This window comes from Chelon labrosus, assembly GCF_963514085.1.
Source record: "Chelon labrosus genome assembly, chromosome: 6".
NCBI lineage: Eukaryota > Metazoa > Chordata > Actinopteri > Mugiliformes > Mugilidae > Chelon > Chelon labrosus.
This window is the reverse complement of record NC_140342.1, coordinates 9,018,885-9,037,866: the sequence shown is the minus strand read 5'-3', so window position 1 is coordinate 9,037,866 and position 18,982 is coordinate 9,018,885. Positions and strand designations below refer to the sequence as shown.

The 18,982-nt window shown below is 41.8% G+C and overlaps 1 protein-coding gene across 2 annotated transcripts; it reads right to left on the bottom strand.

The window, feature by feature from the left end:
* Positions 1–11,197: 11,197 nt before the first annotated feature.
* b3gnt5b (UDP-GlcNAc:betaGal beta-1,3-N-acetylglucosaminyltransferase 5b) lies at positions 11,198–18,956 on the bottom strand. 2 transcript variants are annotated; one of them, XM_084546365.1, is made up of 3 exons: positions 18,582–18,956; positions 15,188–15,299; positions 11,198–13,476 (listed from the first exon to the last, which is right to left on the bottom strand). In XM_084546365.1, the coding sequence occupies exon 3, from the start codon at positions 13,177–13,179 to the stop codon at positions 12,016–12,018; it is 1,164 nt and encodes a 387-aa protein (XP_084402491.1). In that variant the 5' UTR covers positions 13,180–13,476; positions 15,188–15,299; positions 18,582–18,956; the 3' UTR covers positions 11,198–12,015. The 2 variants fall into 2 exon arrangements, with proteins under 2 accessions (XP_084402491.1, XP_084402492.1); XM_084546366.1 differs by lacking the exon at positions 18,582–18,956 and having other exon boundaries at positions 15,188–15,703.
* Between the last annotated feature and the right edge of the window lie 26 nt (positions 18,957–18,982).

Here is an 18,982-nt window from a genome sequence, read left to right as displayed (position 1 = left end):
TCCTTGGTTGTAGCTGCAGTGGTGGTCATTTGTAACACATATTTTATAATGTCAATATATTAGCATAAAACATAAGAAGTTCATTGTCAAATCAGTGTAAATGCATCATAACAATCACATCTAAAACAGAATGACTAGGTTAGGTAAAACCTTAAAGAAGAGATGCATGCCAAGATACCAATTTAAGAGAAATAAAAATTCAATACACAATAGAACATTTCATCATGCCCAGCAATGCTAAATCTGTGTTTACACATCTGTAAAGAAACAGTCTTTGTGGGGACCTTTCACACACAATGTTAGACTTCCATGTGGGGACCAGTTTGGTCCAATTTTCAATCCACAGTTTGTGCTCACACACAGTCTGAAGGTGTGTTGTGGGGACGTCGTAAATGTTTAGAATAAACTAATAATTATCCAAGAAATAAACTCTTTTGAAGGCTGAGATTTGCCCTGAATACCCCTCTACCACTGACCTTATAGATGCATTACATTAAACTGTTTGTTGTCATGATTACCAGTAGATTCTCATCTTAATATACTTCCTTCCTCCTTTTAGCTTCTTAAAACTGTAGAAAATGACAAAGACAGACTGTGAGATCAAATCTGAAGTGATGAACATGAACATACCTGTTCAGTAGTGTTCTCTGGTCTAGCTGCATCATCCAACAGAGACTTTAGCACAGAGGAGGAATGGGAGTCATCCACTTCCTTGGTAGTAGCTGCTACGGTGGTCATCTGTGACACGTATTATTTTAGATGTTTTTTGACAAATTTTAAATATTTTGGTTTTGTTCTGAGTTGTCGTAATTTAGAAGTCTCTTTCAATCAATAGTTTTTATTTTTTTCATTTCTTTCTTATCGGCAATGTGCTAAAAGCAAATATAAATGCACCACATGATGGGTGGTAAAGTTTTCTTCTTCTCTGGGATTCTGCATCACTTATCATATCTCCCCTATATTCAACAACAAAATCTCCTTTGCAAATGGAACTCTTTGCAAATATACCACGCCCTGTAAAAAACAACAAAAATGTCTGAATCAAACAGGAAAACCTGTTAATTCAATCAATACCATTGTTTATCCTAATATGTACTACAAAAACCTACATCCTGCATATGTTATTTCTCAGAAAATTACACATAAAACAGATGATAGCTGATTTCAGACACCAGAAAATGATGGTATGTATTAATAATTTTGAACAGGTAAATCAGATCAGACACTGCCGTACCTTTCACTGCACTGATGTACTTCACCTCTAATTTGGATGTTTTGTCCGTCTTTGTATTAATATGATGGATGGCATCCTTAAGGGGACTGATCCGCGGCGGCATATCAAAACTCTAAGGAAATAAAAAAAATGCTTTAGTTACAATAACAGTTTCTTACCATGCTATTTCCCTTTCACTCTACTGCCTTTTCTGACTGTATATTCCAGCTCCTGTCCATGTACAATGTGAAATAATTCATAAATGATACAAACAAGAGCATCCCACTTTTATTTTATTTTTTTTAATTAATGTGTCACTTATCTCACAACATTACAAGGATAATTACTTTGCAATTTGAAAACTAACCTAACTTACAATATTGGGCAACCAATACATTTACAATTACTTTCATTTTAGTCCAGCAGTTACAAAAGTTACTTTGACATTTTTGTTTTAATTATTCAATTGTTTGCATTCCTTTGTGAATCACATTGTTTAAAAACAGCTTTTGTATTAAGCTTTAATACATTCACTCAAAATTATAAATTATAATACAAAGCAGTCAGGTTAGCTCCTTCACACTAAATTGCATGCAAATATTTAAAAAAATTGCAGTAAACCATTTGATTGATTGTAGTAAACCATTTGATTGATTGTAGTAAACCATTTCTGTAGTTAGTTAGCATTCATTAGCTGTAAAATCTTTCACAATGAATTGCATGCAGCTAGCTTGAAATTTTATACTCTCCACAGAGCTTCTGCAGTTAATGAGCATTCATTAGCTCCAAAATCTTTTACATTGAATTGCATGCAACTAGCTAGAAAATCGATGTAAAATATTTGAAATCTTCATACAGTTTCTGCAGTTAAATAGCAGTAACCAGCTATAAAATACCACTGAATTGCATGCAGCTAGCTAGAAAAATTGTAGTAAAACATTGTAGGTCTCCACTAGGGTTTAATCCCGGGAAACGGGATTCCCGGGAAATCTGATCAAGACTATTTCCCGATTCCCGGGAAAGGTTATGACGGGAAACGGGAAATATATATTTATTTTTTGTTACACGTGCGCTTCTATTGTTGTCTTACGTTAACGTTGAATTCAGTGCAGCAGTAGGCTATAGCCTAGAAATCCACGCACCCTAGCGGCAGCAAATGTCATTTGCAGCAGTAGGCTACCAACCTCCTAATGATGTCTGCCGCCAGCTTTGTTAGGCCGTAAGGTGAACCCTGTTATCGTTTCATCCCGCTCCACAGTCTGGCATCTACACAATCTTTAGTTCATAAAACATAACGAGTCATGCTAAGCTACCCAAAAAAAGTTCATCGCAAAAATTCCAGTCGATTGCCGATGCGTCTATGTTTTATGCAGAACTAGTTTCTTCAGAGCGTAATAAGATCTTGGTCGCGAGTGGTGGCACGGTTGGTCACGTGATCGTTCTACACCAATACGGTAGCTGCTTTTTGGCAGAAAGGCTGTCACGCACGCAGCTCACTTGATCACGCAGCAGAATTGATCATTGCAAACTTTGTTGATATGGACATAAACTGTGTTTCTTGCCCTAATAATGTTACAAATAATATAAAACATGCTGGGAACGCATATTTGAATGATATCGATACATTACTTGGGCAAAAACAACAACAACAAAAAACAGCTATTTCCCGGGATCTGATTCATCTAATTTTCGGGAAAAATATTAAACCCTAGTCTCCACACAGCTTCTGTGTTTATTTTGAGCTAATTAATGTATTTTGAGCACTAAACACTAGGTCTCCAGTTTGTTATACAAATGTACTTACTTGTGTTTCACTTTTGCTGCTTAGAAGGAAAAAGTCAAGGCTTGTTAGCTGGTAGTTAGCAAAGTGTTTGTTTGCTGCATAAATCCTTCGTAATGAGGACCAGGAAGTGGGTGGCACCCAACCATATTTGGAATACGTGTGTGTGGAACAAGAAGTACTATACCACCCAAAAAGCTTCAGGAGGTGCAAGCGAGCACACACACACACACCTGCAGTGAGCAAAAAACATGCCTTATGGGCCAATGCTAAAAAATGCATAGGCACCTCTAGAATAGCTCCTTTATTCATTTAAAAGGGTTTCCCTTATGGGGACCTGGTTTTTGGGCCCCACTCTGCAACAGGTCCCCATGACGTGACTGTGTAAACAGATTTTTGTCCCCACAGAGTGATGATTTCCAGAGCACACCCACACACAAACACACACACACACACACACACACACACACACACATACACACAAACGTGTTTAAAATGGCAGTTTTATCATATATGGTTAAGTGTGGTCTTGTGTGGCCCTCTGGTAGTGTCGATGAAAAATTGTGGCCCCCTCCATCATTTAAGTTGCCCGTCCCTGTTCTAGATGACAAGCACCTGATATGGATGACAGGTTATTTTAGTCAGAATTTGAATATTCACTGCCTGGCCAAAAAAAAGTCGCCACTTGGATTTAACTAAGCAAATAGGTACGAGCCTCCTATTGGATAATTACAGCATGGCTGATTATCTTTCAGCTGGCAACAAGTTATTTAACCTCAACTGATGCAATGAGTAGCTTCTCATTTCTTGAACAACCATGTCTAAAGACACATCCTGTGAGAAAGATGTTAGTCTGTTAGAGAAGGGTCAAATCATTGGCATGCATCAAGCAGAGAAAACATCTAAGGAGATTGTAGAAACTACTAAAATTGGGTTAAGAACTGTCCAACGCATTATTAAAAACTGGAAGGACAGTGGGGAACCATCGTCTTCGAGGAAGAAATGTGGCCGAAAAAGAATTCTGATTGATCGTGATCTGTGATCACTTAAACGTTTGGTGAAATCAAATCAAAGAAAGACAACAGTAGAACTCAGGGCTATGTTTAATAGTGAAAGTAAGAACATTTCCACACGTGCAATGTGAAGGGAACTCAAGTGATTGGGACTGAACAGTTGTGTAGCCTTAAGAAAACCACTAATCAGTGAGGCTAACTGGAAAAATGGCTTCAGTTTTTTAGGGAGCATAAAGATTGGACTCTGGAGCAATGGAAGAAGGTCATGTGGTCTGATGAGTCCAGACTTGCCCTGTTCCAGAGTGATGGGGGCATCAGGGTAAGAAGAGAGGCAGACGAAGTGATGCACCCATCATGCTTAGTGCCTACTGTACAAGCCTGTGGGGGCAGTGATGTGATCTGGGGTTGCTGCAGTTGGTCAGGTCTAGGTTCAGCAACATTATGTGTCCAAAGAATAAGGTCAGCTGACTACCTGAGTATACTGACTGAAGAAGGCTTTGTGCAGTGGTCAGACTCTCCCATCATCAATACAAGATCTTGGTGGAAAAATTAATGCAACACTGGATGGAAATAAATCTTATGACATTGCAGAAGCTTATCAAAACAATGCCACAGCAAATGTGTGCCGTAATCAAAGTTAAAAGCGGTCCAATTACTTTTTTTTTGGTGGCGACTTTTTTTTTGGCCAGCCAGTGTATTCATGTAACCAAATGAACTGTTTATCTCAACTTTGGTTACAGATCAAATGCAGCAAATCAGGAAGTCTAGCTGCTGTTAGGCTCCACAACGAGCACTCCTAATATGTGCAGTATAATTACACCTTTTGGTGTAATAACACCAGTCTGTGCAATATGTCTATTATCCATTCTATCTCTGCCACTTCTGCATGCTGTTGCAAACTGCAGTTTCCCCATTGGGGGACAAATAAAGGTTTTCTTATTCTTATTCGTATATGTTCTGGTAATGTTATTTTGTATTCACTTATGTCCTTTTCAGTCCGTCTGTAAAAGTTTTTATGTGTCTAAACCTCATGTCAACATATGAGGCATTCCTCTGCAACAGTTGGAAGAGTTAGAATTCAATTTGTATAGAGTGTGTTTCTGTTTTTAAACACTAACAACCCAGAAAACTATTGTGGCAAGAGTGGAAAGACCGCTGATCATTCAGTCAGCATGTATGGTGAGTCACACTTAGTGTTAGTGCTTAGCGCCTGTTTGCAGCTATACAGGATGGTGTGGAACAGCCGGTGCAGCTCTACTCTGAATTTAACATACACAAAGTTTGAAACAAAGTTTAAATCCAACTAAATGTCCACAGAATAGTTCAGATAGATTATAGTGTGGAGGCAGGCTGTCAAGAAGACTCCACTGATAGTGAATACTAAAATCCTAGTGTCTACAGTATTTTATTGAACGTGCTTCCTCCTTGCATGTCCTGGACTACATTATCCACAATGCAACTGCCGTCACTTTATTCTTTGTTTTAGGTGTGTTGAGCTCCCCCTGTCACAAATGGCTTTATGCAACATGTAAGCTGCTACAGTGTGTTGTTTTCACCTTGTGTGTGTGTGTGTAAATCTTTTTATCTTTTTATTTTTTTTAGACGTTAGCAGGAGATCAGATGGAGGCTTCCGGTCCTTCATACTAATGTGTCAGACCACATCCATGTTCACACTCGCCCAGACACACAGAAATATGTGTCTCATCATTGTGAGCGTTAATCAGAAGCAGTTTGTGTAACATTTCGGTCTGTCTTTGCTCTCTCTCTCTCTCTCTCTCTCTCTCTCTCTCACACACACACACACACATTCACACACACACAGGGTAGTGAGATGGTTGAGACCTCGGAGTAAACATCAGGTCAATAAATATCCTCACAGAGACAGCCATACAAACGTGTGTGTGTGTACAGTACATTTGTGCAAAGTGAGGACTTTTCGGCTGGCACTCACTTCTTTACAAGGCTGTTTGAGGGTGAAGACTCGGTTTTAGTGCAACGGTTACAATTGGGTTATGGTTAGATTAGGGTAAGGGTTGGAGTTAGGCACTTAGTTGAGATGGTTAGGGGCTAGGGAGTGCATTATGCCAATTAATGTCCACACAAAGAAATCTATTCAAACGTGTGTGTGTGTGTTCCTGGCTGGGTTCCAACGGAAACCAAGATACCGTCACTAAATTTACACGTCTGTAGAGAGTCTGAAAATGGCCGTGGGTGAGTAATTTATGGGAATCCAGGCTGATGCACTCCCATGACGATGTAGTACCCCTTTTTTTTTTTTTTTTCTTGTATTCAGCAGTACTTCCCAAAATGTACAAGCGGACCACGATGTCTAAAGTTGGCGCATTTCCCCCTTGAGCAGCATGGGAATAAAAGTTCCCAGCATGAAAAGGTCGACTTGAGCAACAGTTTTCTTTCAGCGTGGTCAGAATAAAATGCCTTGCTCAGCACAGCAAATTTTCCACATATGACACGCTCTCTGTCAGGCCTCATTTGGTTTTAACTTAGACAAGGTTTTATTTTTAGGCAAAGAAATCTAGTTAAATTAGTTTCCTGTCTTATCCTTCTGTTCAGATCCCAGCGATATGTTATGTTTAGTTGTTGATACAGGCAGCTGTGTGATTACGTGACATGTATAAACTGTGTGAGGCCATGCTACATGCTGTGCTGGGTAAAATTTTGGCAGGATGTGGTGAAACGAGGAAGTTGTGTGTGCTCACTTTTGGAATAAGCATCAAAGCAAAAAGCATAACTGAATGTAGTTTCAGTTGTACAACATGCGCGACAATCTCACCTTAATCCATTCTAAAATGATCGTTCCATAGTTTACTTTCCACCCGTTTGACGTGATATTTTATAGAGTACAGTCTGACTTCACATACAGTAGTTTCCATATTCTCAGGACTGCCAGTGAACGATGTCGAGCCCACGCCGTGATGAGTGGGAAAGTAGGCTACCGGTTTATTGGGTTCACCCGGTTTTAGGTTTGTCTTTGTTGTCGACCGCTGAGTGCTGCCATTAGCAAACTAACACCTGTTTTGGTTGTCATTTTTGAGGTTTCACACCATCAGCCCCGCAATATGAAAAATAAGTAGTGATCGTTCAAAATAAATGCTGCGAGAAAAAACAAAAGCACAAGTAGTTATATTTAAACCCGCCCCCATCTCCTTTGAATAAGATCTGTTACTACATGATTGATTCTCTTTGAAATCATGTTTGGATGCCATGTGTTTTTTTGGAATTATGTTTGTAAGGAGCCTTTTCAAGTCATGTCAAAAAAACAAAAAAAAAAACTCTTGTAAGGAATATCTTCCCTCCCTAAAGGAGGCTGCTTCAGTGTTCAGTAAACTGGTCTGACCGCTTTACCAGCACTATTTGCCCAGACAAAGTAAAGGCTCATCTACAATTGAGAGAACCTGTTCAACCCCTTTTCTTCTACTGTCAACGGAATTAAGATGCGCAGGAAACAAGACTGAAAAGGTGTTTAGTTTCAATTTACAGGTGCTGGTAGAGAGGCCTTTTGTTATGTGTTAATAGGCCCAGTCACCAGGATTTGTGCTGAGCTTGTGGCAGCCAGGAAAATGAGAGACAGAAACAGACCTCAGTGTTTATTCCTTTTGACCGGGGCATTTGAGTTTCACACTTTTCTCAATCCAGGATTATTGAAGTCTCTCTGTTGTGTAGTTGTGGCCCAGATCTGACTGCTTATTCATTTAGAAGACTGATATCATGTCTGTACACGATGGTTCTGTTCAAGCAACGCTACTTCTCTGGTATTTCTTCTCTGGTATTCTTTTAAAATAGTAAAAAGATAGGAGATGATAAGAGAGAGAAAGAGGAGAGGAGAGACTAGAAAAAGGAAAGAAGAGGGAAAAAGGAAACAAGACAAGAAAGAAGACGAGAACAAATTCATTCATTCATTCATTCATTCACCTCCTGTAACCGCTTGTCCTGTGAAGGGTCGCGAGAACAACTCATTTAATTTCACGAAATCCTCATTTGCCATAAAACAATAACTAGTGTGAAACAGCCAATAAAAGTGTTTAAAGGCGTAGTATGTGCAGTAACTAACAGTATTAACAGTGTACATTAGCTCTGCTGTGGACATGAAATATACTTTCTGTTATTTAGCACAGTCCACTGATTAAACTGCGGTTGACAAAATAAAAGAAACACGAGTCAGTACAACACAGTACAGTTCAATAGTCCTACAAACCACAGCCTCCACAACTAAACACAGGAGAATCAACAGCCCCTCGGTTATTTGACTCAAATACCGCAACCTTCTTGAAGTGCAGGACTATTATATTAGAACGCTTTTGTTTTCACTAGTGTACCTAATGAACTGGCAAACGAGTGATTGTTCTTGGCCAATGGAGCTGATTTACAGTAAACATTTTAATAGCTCCGGAGAAAAACCTTTCCTCTGAAGCACCACACAGCCTCCTCAACTTGAAAGCGGTGTGCAGATTTACTGTAACGACCTGGCGCTGCTTCATCGCCAGAGGACCTGATGGTGAGTAACGCTCTGCGTTGCACGGCGCTCCTTTCTACGCGTTCGTGTCCCGGCGCATCGCTGCACAAGAGAGGACAGCCTGGTTAAACAATGCACAGCAGCTGTACCAATAAACCCACCATGGCGCTGCTCCCTGAACCAGCCTGCCTCACCTTCTCCCCCGCGGCGGAGTAAAAACCACACCCCTCTACTATCACCACACCCAAAATCAAACATCTGGGTTAGAATGTTGTTTAGGGATTAGTTTGCGCTCCGCCATCCCAAATACACCTGGCCATCTTCCCCTCGAGTCAGCTCACCTATTTTTATCCTTTCTGTGTGGAAGTTGAATTCACCTGACCTTCCTCACTAGTTCTCCTCTCAAACAGACATACTCATGGGTCGCAGGTGAGGACTTATCCAACACTATCCTACTACCCTAAACGTAATCCTTCTCTGAGGCTAACTGTCAGGTTCAAATAAATTACTTCAAAAACATCAAAGTACTTTCATATTTGGTCGTAAGAACCTGTAAGACTGGTTCCTCAGAACTGCTGATATACTCCATGTAGGATTTGTGTACATGATAAAGTGGAATTCAAACCATATACGTCAACTCTTCCAAAATTACAAATAATAAAACATGTGAATTACCTAATGGGTAATGAGTGAGTCCTCACTCTGGGCATTCTCTTTCTAAATAAGCTACAGTCACAGGCTATAACTTAGAGCTGACTCACAGTGCTCAGCTGATACACTGACAATCAAGAGCTGCAGCCATACGTAGCATTTCAACTTGGTCAATACGCGTATTGTGCAAAGCTGCCTCGAGGGAAATGACGAAAGGACTAAAGATGAGCTTCACTGTTCTGATCACTAGATACAACGGCCGGCTTCCCAGCAATGATCTCCAGTGTCCTTCTAAAAATAACAAACCCGTTTTTAATCTCCTAGGGAAATGAAAACAAAAAAGCTAACATACTGTACACAGCGTCGTTAGATTTATGGACTCAAAGAGACTCTATCCATAATTCAACGCAGTTTACTGCACTGTAGGAAACAGATGAAGGAAGCTGGCTGTTTATTTTTTGTTTTGTTTTTTTTCCGTCCTAAATCCTATTCTCATTGACATGTTGCCTCGGTAACAGGGCAGCTGTTTGGAGTACAGCTAATCCGGTCAACATTGCATTTCAGGATGAGTTTCCATAAATAACCATATGTATAATTTGAGAGTGAGACGAGGTGAAGTGAGGGGAGGGGTGACATTTCCGTGACCTCAGGTCGGCTGATCCGTTTCATTCTTAACATTAAGAGAATAGATGTGGAAATTAGGCGTTTCTTTAGGATTGAAAACAACAGATAAGCAACTACATCATAATAAAACATTCATCAGTGATTACTAGTTAAGCTCACTGTGACTCAGGATTAGTAACTCCTGTTTTAATCATCTTAACAATGAGAACCAGCTGAGTTTCTCTGTGATGGTCTACAACATCATGTCTGTTGACACTAACTCAGGAGCGGCCTCAGTTATTACTGTTAGCAGCGTGCCACATGCCTCCGTGGTTCAGACACTCTGATGACGGTGAGGGCTTTCTGGCCGATGTCGATGGTATTTTTGGCACCGCGTATCTCGTGTCGGATGGAAAACAGCCAGCATTAAATCACAGGGAGCTCCATGCCAGTGCGCACATGACTTCAAGAAAGTGCGCCTACATGCAGGATGCTGGCACCTCCGCTCCAATGAGGCCCGTGCAGCACTTACAGTCGCTCCCATGCTAGGGAGAGGAAGTGAAAACACAACGAGGGACTGAGGCTTCACTCTGATTCGCGCAGCCATAAGCTACTTGCAGCCCAAAGGTGAGAAGCGTTTTACCGCTCACCTAAACTGAGTGCAGAGTAGGGAAAAAAATAAACCTGCAAGTGCAACAGTGCAACCGCAACTAGAGGGGTTTGTTATCCGGCATGCTAACCGTCATGTTCCCACACATTTATTGCCTCTGACCTAGTTGACTTGAAAAGGCTCTTTTTGTACATAACTATTCATGTTAATGTTTCTATTTCTGCTCGTCATGTTGAAATTTCACCGTGATTTGACATTTTCACTGGAACAAATTTACATAAGTCAGGGTTAAACCGTACTCTTCAGCAACCATGCACACCATTTGTTTAAAAAAAAAAAACACAACTAGTTCGTTGCTCATTTTTCAGCAATGTGTTTTTGTACAAATGAAACCAACAAGATGTAACGTATGAACTGATGAGCTTTGAAAGAGTAGTGATTGCGCAGGCAGAGGTTAACCAGCTAACCGTTTCCTGTCTCTAGGTGAAGGTAACCTCCTAACTGTTGGCGGCAATTTTAAAAACAGCACATTAGCACTCTGTCCTAGAACATCAAACTATAGCAAATGATTTCACTTCTCTCACATCTCTTCAAAATTCTGCCTACGGGTGGAGGAGCTGCTTGGACTTTGCACTTCGGTTTATCTAAACTGCTGCCAAGAACCTTAAAAGACGTGATGTGTGAGCCTGTTCTGCACCAGGTTTGAACACTGCCATGTTTCCAGTCCCTAGATCATCCTTTTAAGTCTTGAAAATGTCCAACAATGCATCTCCTTTTAATGAAGAAATCTAGTGCAGAAGTACAAGAGTTAACATCTTGTGAATATCCTGAGCAGATGAACTAAAACCACCTAACCTGAATGTCTTTGATAACGTGGGAACGAACCCATGCAAGCGTCGCACAAAGAGCAAGGTGAGCGAATCGAGGCTTTCCGCACCGCTGGGGTCGTACGCAAGGTGCAAATGGAAACCACAGCATGGGTTGTGCAACCAAATCTGTGACTTTCAGGTTTTTGTTCGTCGTTTCCCAACAGACGCATCCTGACCGTTCTTAAAAAACACAAAGGACTCAGCTCGTATATCTAACAGCACAGTGCAGATTTTATTTCATAAAAAAAAAAAAAAAAAGAGCAAAGAAAGCGCAGGCGTGTGATGATAAATCATTCTCATAGCTGCAGTCATTTTTAGGTATGGCATGTTACTGGCCTGCCATGTGTTTTCTCACACTCGCGTGTAAAAATGTTACTTCTCTTTTTCGACCTTCATCGGTTTTTAAAACGTGGCTTAAGTTTTTAAAAATGTTAATGGGGACTTATTGACCACAGTAGAGTGCAAGATCCGAGACGAGGAAGAAGTACTGCATGTGTGAAGATGTAACCTGCTAACTAGAATCCTATTGTTGAGATTGATGGGTTGAACATGTAAACAGCTTTTTATTACAACCCATTTCACATTCTATAGTCAACACAATGCCATTTAATAGCGTTAAACCGCCAAGAGCACAGTGGCTGCAACAGTAGCAGTGTCCCGTGCTTCTGTCACTTCTGTGGTGCTTTAAAAGGGATGTGTGACAGTGAGGGGCGAGGTATTATTTGCTCCAACGATCCCCGTTTTAATATGATGTACACAGCAACACACACTCTCCCTCTGTCACACATACACAAACTTGAGAATACTACAAAAAGGCTGCTTTGCAGGGGTAGGTGTTGAAATGGTAGGGTTTGCAGAGCAGAGCCAGCTTCACAGCAGTGCAGTACAGACCGCCGCCGAGTCCAGAGGTCTTCCGTTTCACCTGTGGGTGAGTTGCAACCTTCCACAGATCATAAATGTCCTCTACGTGCCCGTGCGACGTCATCATCTGATTGTAGATGCACTGGTGGTAAGGCGCCTTGCCCTCCCCTGAGAAATAGACGTGCTCCTGCGGTGACACGCCAACGGCACTGGCGCAGATGCCCATGAACACGTCATCTATGTAAATAGAGGCGTTCAGGGTCAGCGTGGCGTGGTAGATTCTGTCCGCTACGTCGCTGGAGACGACATAGCCTGCCCCAGCTGTGTAGTCGGGGTAGGTCGTCCACGGGTACATCTCGAATGGAACGTAGTACTTGCTGTTCTTGCTGCGGTTGGGCGGGGCCCCTCTGTGGACCCGGCCAACCCAGAAGTCGGTGACGCCTTTGCTGCTCAAGTCCTGCAGGTAGCTCACCAGGTTGGGCATGTGGACGAAGATGTCGTCATCGGCGGTCATGAGGAAACGGGCGTGCGGGCAGCGGCTGTACATCCAGTGGAACTGCATGATCAGCTTCAGGGTCAGGTTGTGGAAGGAGTCTAGAAAATTTTGTTGGATCAAGTCACGATAGACGCGGTCCTCCTGGAGGAGCTGCGCCTGGAAGCCAATGCCACTCCTCTTGCTCCAAGCTGGCTCCTCGTCCTTGGTCTGAATTGCTCCCAAGGCGAACACCACTTTGACCGTCACTCCCAGGGAGTTCTGGATGTAGGTCTCGTTCCCCCACGTGGATCTAATGGCGTTCCGTCGTTCAATATTCTCTGGGGACGTTTTGACAAAGAGGAGGAGGAGGACGTCCTGGTTGACGCACTTGTCGGGGTGGTCCAGCAGGTAGCGAAAATTGCTGAAGCTTTTGGCCTGCTCGCGTGGGATGGTGAGGCTCTTGTTGATGTAGCTGAAGCTGTTGACCAGGTAGCGATAGGAGTAGGACTTGACGTGACTGACCACGTTGTTGTCCAGGTCCTCCCAGCAAACCATCACCACAGAGAGCAGCAGGCAGGTGGTCATCAGCTGTAAACACTGGCATTTTCGTATCCGGCGGAAATTCACAAACATCCTGGAATCTGGTTACCTGGCGGTGGTGGTCCCTGTCTGGTTCGAGGTAGCGGCAAAGTGGCTGGTTGTGTCGGCGTGTTTGGAGGAAGCAAGAGAACAGAGAGTGTTGTTCCAGTGCCTTAGAGCAGCAGTTGCTGGGTCTTCCATCCTAGGCTTTCCACATCCGGCAGGAGGCATAGGTAGCTGTGGGAGTCACTGGGCCTGCTCGGAAACATCCTCCATTACAGTCGAATCACTAATGTGCTCAGACTCGCCCAGCAGCTGGAGACTCATCTCTCACCCACGAAGCTCATGGTTCTGTGAAGAGAAGAGTTTACTGTTGTGAGTTCAGCGAATGCTTCTTAGACAGAAACACAAAAAAAAGGAACTACAGTTTGATTTCAAAATAAGGAAATGGGACCGTGGAAGTAACTGCATGACCAGTACCTTCTCCATTTTCATGCGTGACATGTATTGGGAGCCTTTTGTTCTTAGGCCGTGTTAATGGTTTTACAGACATCAATTTTTAATGATGTGTTTTCTTGTGTAGTATTTAGCAATGGACATAAACACATTAGTGGCAATCAGCTAAAGCTATTAAGAGATTCCATTCATGTACTGAAATATCAGAAAAGCAAAAACACTGAAAATGAACCTACGATAATATTTCTTCTCATCACTGCATTTGTGACTCACTGGTGTTTAGAAATGTTGGTTGAAGTGTCAAAAGTTAGTGGGTGTGGGTGGAGAGCAGAGGGGGGGGGTTATTGGTCATGGGGGGGGGGGGGGGGACGCAATGAATGCAAAAGCCAACACAGCAAATGTGGCAATACCAGCGCGTCCATAATGGAGGGGTTTAACGTGCAGACCCACTGAAATCGCTGAGAGCCATGGAACACGTTCGGACACAATGGACAGTGTCAGAATAGCTCGGCAGCACAATGCAGGACGAGAATAGCCTGCTTCCGTCTGCGCCTGGGCTATAACCAAGGGGGGATCATGATGGGCCCGGGGCCTGGGACTCCCACCGCGCCCCGAGAGCTTTTTAAACATCAGTGGATGGCCTGTGCCTAATGGGGTCACTGGCTCAGAATGGCTCTGTGTTCTCTCCGGCTGATAATGAGAAAACTCTGCTTCACCTCTGCTTCACGCCAGCATCCTAAAACACTCCCTGTTGCTACCAGCTCTTCAATCTACAGCCCACCTGAGCATGTTAGTTTCTGCACATACGTGACTCTAGTCAGCCATTTGACAAAGGTTAATTGTTTTTTATTGGCCTATTTGGAGGTAAATCTCTACAGAGATTAATCAGTACGGGAAGGGAAACAGGCATCTTTAAGTGACGGTTCACCCAAATAAAAAAAAAGACGGACAATTAAGGTCTTTCTAGTTGTTTAAGACATCTGCTACCCAAACATGAGTTTAAGCTCGGGGGTGAGAAAATAATCCTAGATGGACTGGAGATGTTTTACCTAAGGCCTACAACGTTGACAGAAACTAGGAAGTTAAAATCAACCGACAGCTAACTGACATTTTTTTTGTGGAAAAAAACGTAGCCGAGCTCTGAAAACGATCGGCATGCACGCAGACTGTATGTGTGAGGCCATCAATGCGAAAATCAAAAGGCGTTATTAAATCACCCATTCATGTGATCATCGACCAGCAGAGACTCTACTTAATTAACACTGTTTTTTTTTTTTTTTCCAGATCTTATTTGATAATTCAGACTGATTCGAAAAGTTACTTTTAGATTATTGACTGAAGGCGTTAGCAGCGTTGCGTCCTGTAAACAGGCTGCCTCTCTACTCTCTATACTGTGGCCAGCACTGATGTTGCGTGTTGATTCTCACTCTTCACATCTCAGCAGCATCTAAAACAAGCTCTGTGAAAGCGAACCACCCCACAAGCATGTTTTCAAAGTCACCATTAGTATAAATAGATTTGAAGCACGGAGGCAGGGCAGAAGGGAAAGGGGGGAAAAATAAATAAATAATAAAACCATCACTCCAATGATAATTCCAACACTCACCGGCAAAAGAAAGTATGCGAGCGTGAATCCAACACCGAGGCAGCAGCGGTCCTCTCTCCCTAACTGAGTCTTCCTCCCAGTCGTGCAAGGCCGTGTCTGAAGTTTAGTTTTCCTTCAAATGACAGGAAGTGAAAAACGCTTGTGAGAAGTCAGTCCTTAGGGAAACGGTCAAAACCTCTGCGTGTGGATGAACAGCGTGTGCCTGTGTGAAGATATGTGACGGCGTGCAAAGTGTCTTTTTTTTTTTTTTTTCCCTGATCCTTCCACTAGCCCGAGTGTGTGGACTGTTGCTTGCAAATGAGCCGGCTGCCTGGGCTCTGCCTTCTCCCCTCCCACCGGCCCTTCCTCCTACTACGCCCCGGTGGTAGTAGAGTGGGGGGAGGACATGTTCAGAGGAAGACTGGCCGTCTAGTTTATGCTTTGGGCTCTGTCTCAAAAAAGGCGGGAATTACAGGAGAATCTATGAATGATATCAACTGTGTCAATGTTATACTGTGGTTCGCTACCGTTATTTCCCCCTGAACCAAAGCTGTAAAGCTGAGATGCCCCAATGCGCACAGACACACAAATCTGCACTAAAGTCTGCATTTAAAAGCACAGAGAATTTACTAGTTTTAAGTGAGATTAAAAAACAAAACAAAAAAACTTTAAATAATTTGCTAAAACTACTTTTGATTATCCAGTAAAGGCGCCATTATGAGTTAATTTAAAACGTGCTTAAAGTGTTGTTCACGACTGTGAAACAGATGTGATCTCCGGCACACAGCACTGGGGGTCTCAGTCCTTAGGTGGGGACACATGGGAATATGTAGGCAAATTAAAAACAGTGGTTCTGAGAATTCTAAGAGAATTGTTTCGGTTTTAGAGATTTGAATATCTCCACAACATTTACATTCTTCAGCTTAGATGGTGGCAAATATATTCAAAGCAAGCAACTTTGGATATTCGGGATTTTACTGACTAAATGACATTTAGCCACTTCCTCCACATCAATTTCCCATCCCTTCAATGTTGGACCAGCTCAGTGCATGACAGTGCTGCCCCAGGGGGCTGCAATGCAAATGCACAGGCAAGCTTGTGCAGGACAAACCACAGTAGCCTCATGTACGCTCATTTTCCATTTAGTGGAGACAGACACAAACCAGCAGCCTCCAATCCATTAAAACTCCTCTAACCGCCCGCTCAGGATCTCATCAGAGCGTTTCGCTAACGACTGGTACAGTAGATGGATGTCTAAAAATATATTACATGACCTGATTAGAGGAAAAGTTTGGCAGGAGGTCATGGATGTAGAAGATAATAATACAACATTGTCAGGTCCTGTAAAAATGACTAATCCATCATGGAAAAACAACTCACTCTGACTTAATCATTACGGTTTTCCATTACACAAATAAAACATGCAGGATTTTATGATAAATAACATTTGGTGGTCAACAACTAATAACTGCCGTCTCTCCGTTCGAGCCACAAAGTCCAACTTGAGTGGACACATAAGAAATCAGGGGAAAAAAAATATATTTTTCAGTGTACAAAGTTCTTCAATGGATAATATGACTTCAACTAGTAGGTGGAGTGTAGCATGAATTCCTCTGATGTTTTACGCTTAAGTGACAGTAACTAAGTGAAGTCAGGCTGCTGAAACTTTGTACTAATCGCTTCATTGCAGTTATGTTCGGAGGAGTTCAATTTATAACTATATTTTTTTTATACAATTTAACTGATTGTTGGTTATAAAAGTTAGAGGAAATGTGATTGTATGCAACGCTGGAAGGTCTGGGTGAAAGACAAGAGAAAAAAAAAAAAACAGACGTGGTCTCAATGTTCACTCCAGGCAAACACTGTTCAGAGGCAAATATCTGAACCTGCTTTTGGAAATATAGTTTCAGTCCCAACTACATGCATCAGCACACACAGACAAAACAAATTAAAAAGAAAACAAAAAAACAAGCAAACAAAATGCTTAGCTAGCATATATTAATATTGAAGCAACTAATTAAGAAATGACTGGTTATCTAAAGACAAAATAGCTACTAAAAAAGACTAAATAATACAGAACTGCACACAGTCTGAATGACAGGTTTTGGCTAAACTGTGGCCTTAAGTGTATGTGTGCTTTTTCTTGCATTATTCCATTTCCTAATCCAACACATGACTGTGTATTATTTTTTTTATGAGGGAATTACACAGATCGTACACTTTAGTTTATATAAGTTGAGATTTATTTATTATTTAGTTAGTTAACGGCTACAAGGACGGAATAATTTAAAAGGTTCTCAGTGCTAACTAACAGACATCCCTTAGGTGCTTTTGCCTTTTCAGGTGATCATTCCTAAAAGGGGTTGTGTGCGTTTTCTGAATGAAGGAGACAAGAGATCAGTTGAGTAAGAGGTCAATCAATGTGTCTACCACTCATTGAGCGTCTTTGGTGTGCTCCCACCTGTACTTCAGGCTGGTCACTTGTGACAGGGTCACTCAGGACACATGTTAATACCAGATCCAAACATGGCCCAGGCCCTCACACAGGCAACTGACACCTATGGATGACCTCTGTGGGTGAAGTTCAAAGCAAATTATATTTGTCTTTACTTTGTTTTTTTTTAATAAAACCACATTCAGCTAATGGAGTTGGATGGATACACACTGTGCCCTGTATAGCAACAAACAAAAACACTATCCATGTCCTCACTGTTGAATGCCTCACAGTCACATCACAGACAGTGAGGAGGAGCTGAAATGCAAAAGATTTAACAGGAAACCTAGTTCACTTGCGTACTATGGTACACTGAAATACTTTGTGTTCGATGATTTAAGTGTCTGTTGACAGCAGAGCTTTTACTGGGACCATACATATTTACATTTGAATAATGGTTCTACGAAAGTCAACCTAAATTCAAACTACAAAAGTGTTGTAAACACACAAATGTACAAAAAAAAAAAAAAAGGTGTTCAAATTACACTGAAACAATATTTGCTGTTCACTGGTTGCTTCATTAGCAAAGCTAATAATACAAGGTACTGACCGAAGCTTCGTTCTACAGAGTAACAGCAGGTTAGCTAGCTACCAGGTTGATTATTTAAGTTTAAAAAAAGTTCACATTCTCAACAGGCTGCTGCTGTTTTAACTTCTAGTATTTAACCATCGACTCTTAATAAGCACGTCGATTTACTCTCTCTTTTTCTTTTAGAAGGGACTTTCAAGTGTAATTTTTTTGTGTGTGACACAAACAACCTAGCTACAAGTAACAACAGAAGACAACCATCTATTGTGATTACCTGTGTTTGTTAACCACGGATGATAAAGTCACTTAAAACACATAAATTCTAGAGTATTCGACAAAGGTATTAACGTCGTAATGTTTTCATAGCGTGAAATGAGAGTGGCTGTTCATACCTCACACAGGTGTCATCCACACCGAGATCAACAAACTTCCACAGCCGGGAAGAGCGGCTCCACGTCTCCCGCTGCTGGTACTTGACAGGGCTCCGGGCTGGAAGGAACCAACCCGTTCGCAAAGAGAGGGGAGTCTGTGTGTGTCATATTTGCATACTAATAAAAAAAGAATACTTAAAAGTCGCCATTTCTGTCTAAATTAAATAAGTTGCACATATTTAAACACTTATTGTGAAAACAGAATGCAATATTTTTGACAAGCGTGCAATCTGAAAAGTCTGAGGGAAGCACTTTACCCCTAAAATAGAATGCTTTTGCCCCTAGCAACCAAGAGGACCTTTAACGGCTTTAATGCCCTAGAAACGCCCCAGTAAAAAGTGTCAAGTGACATTGGTTAACTG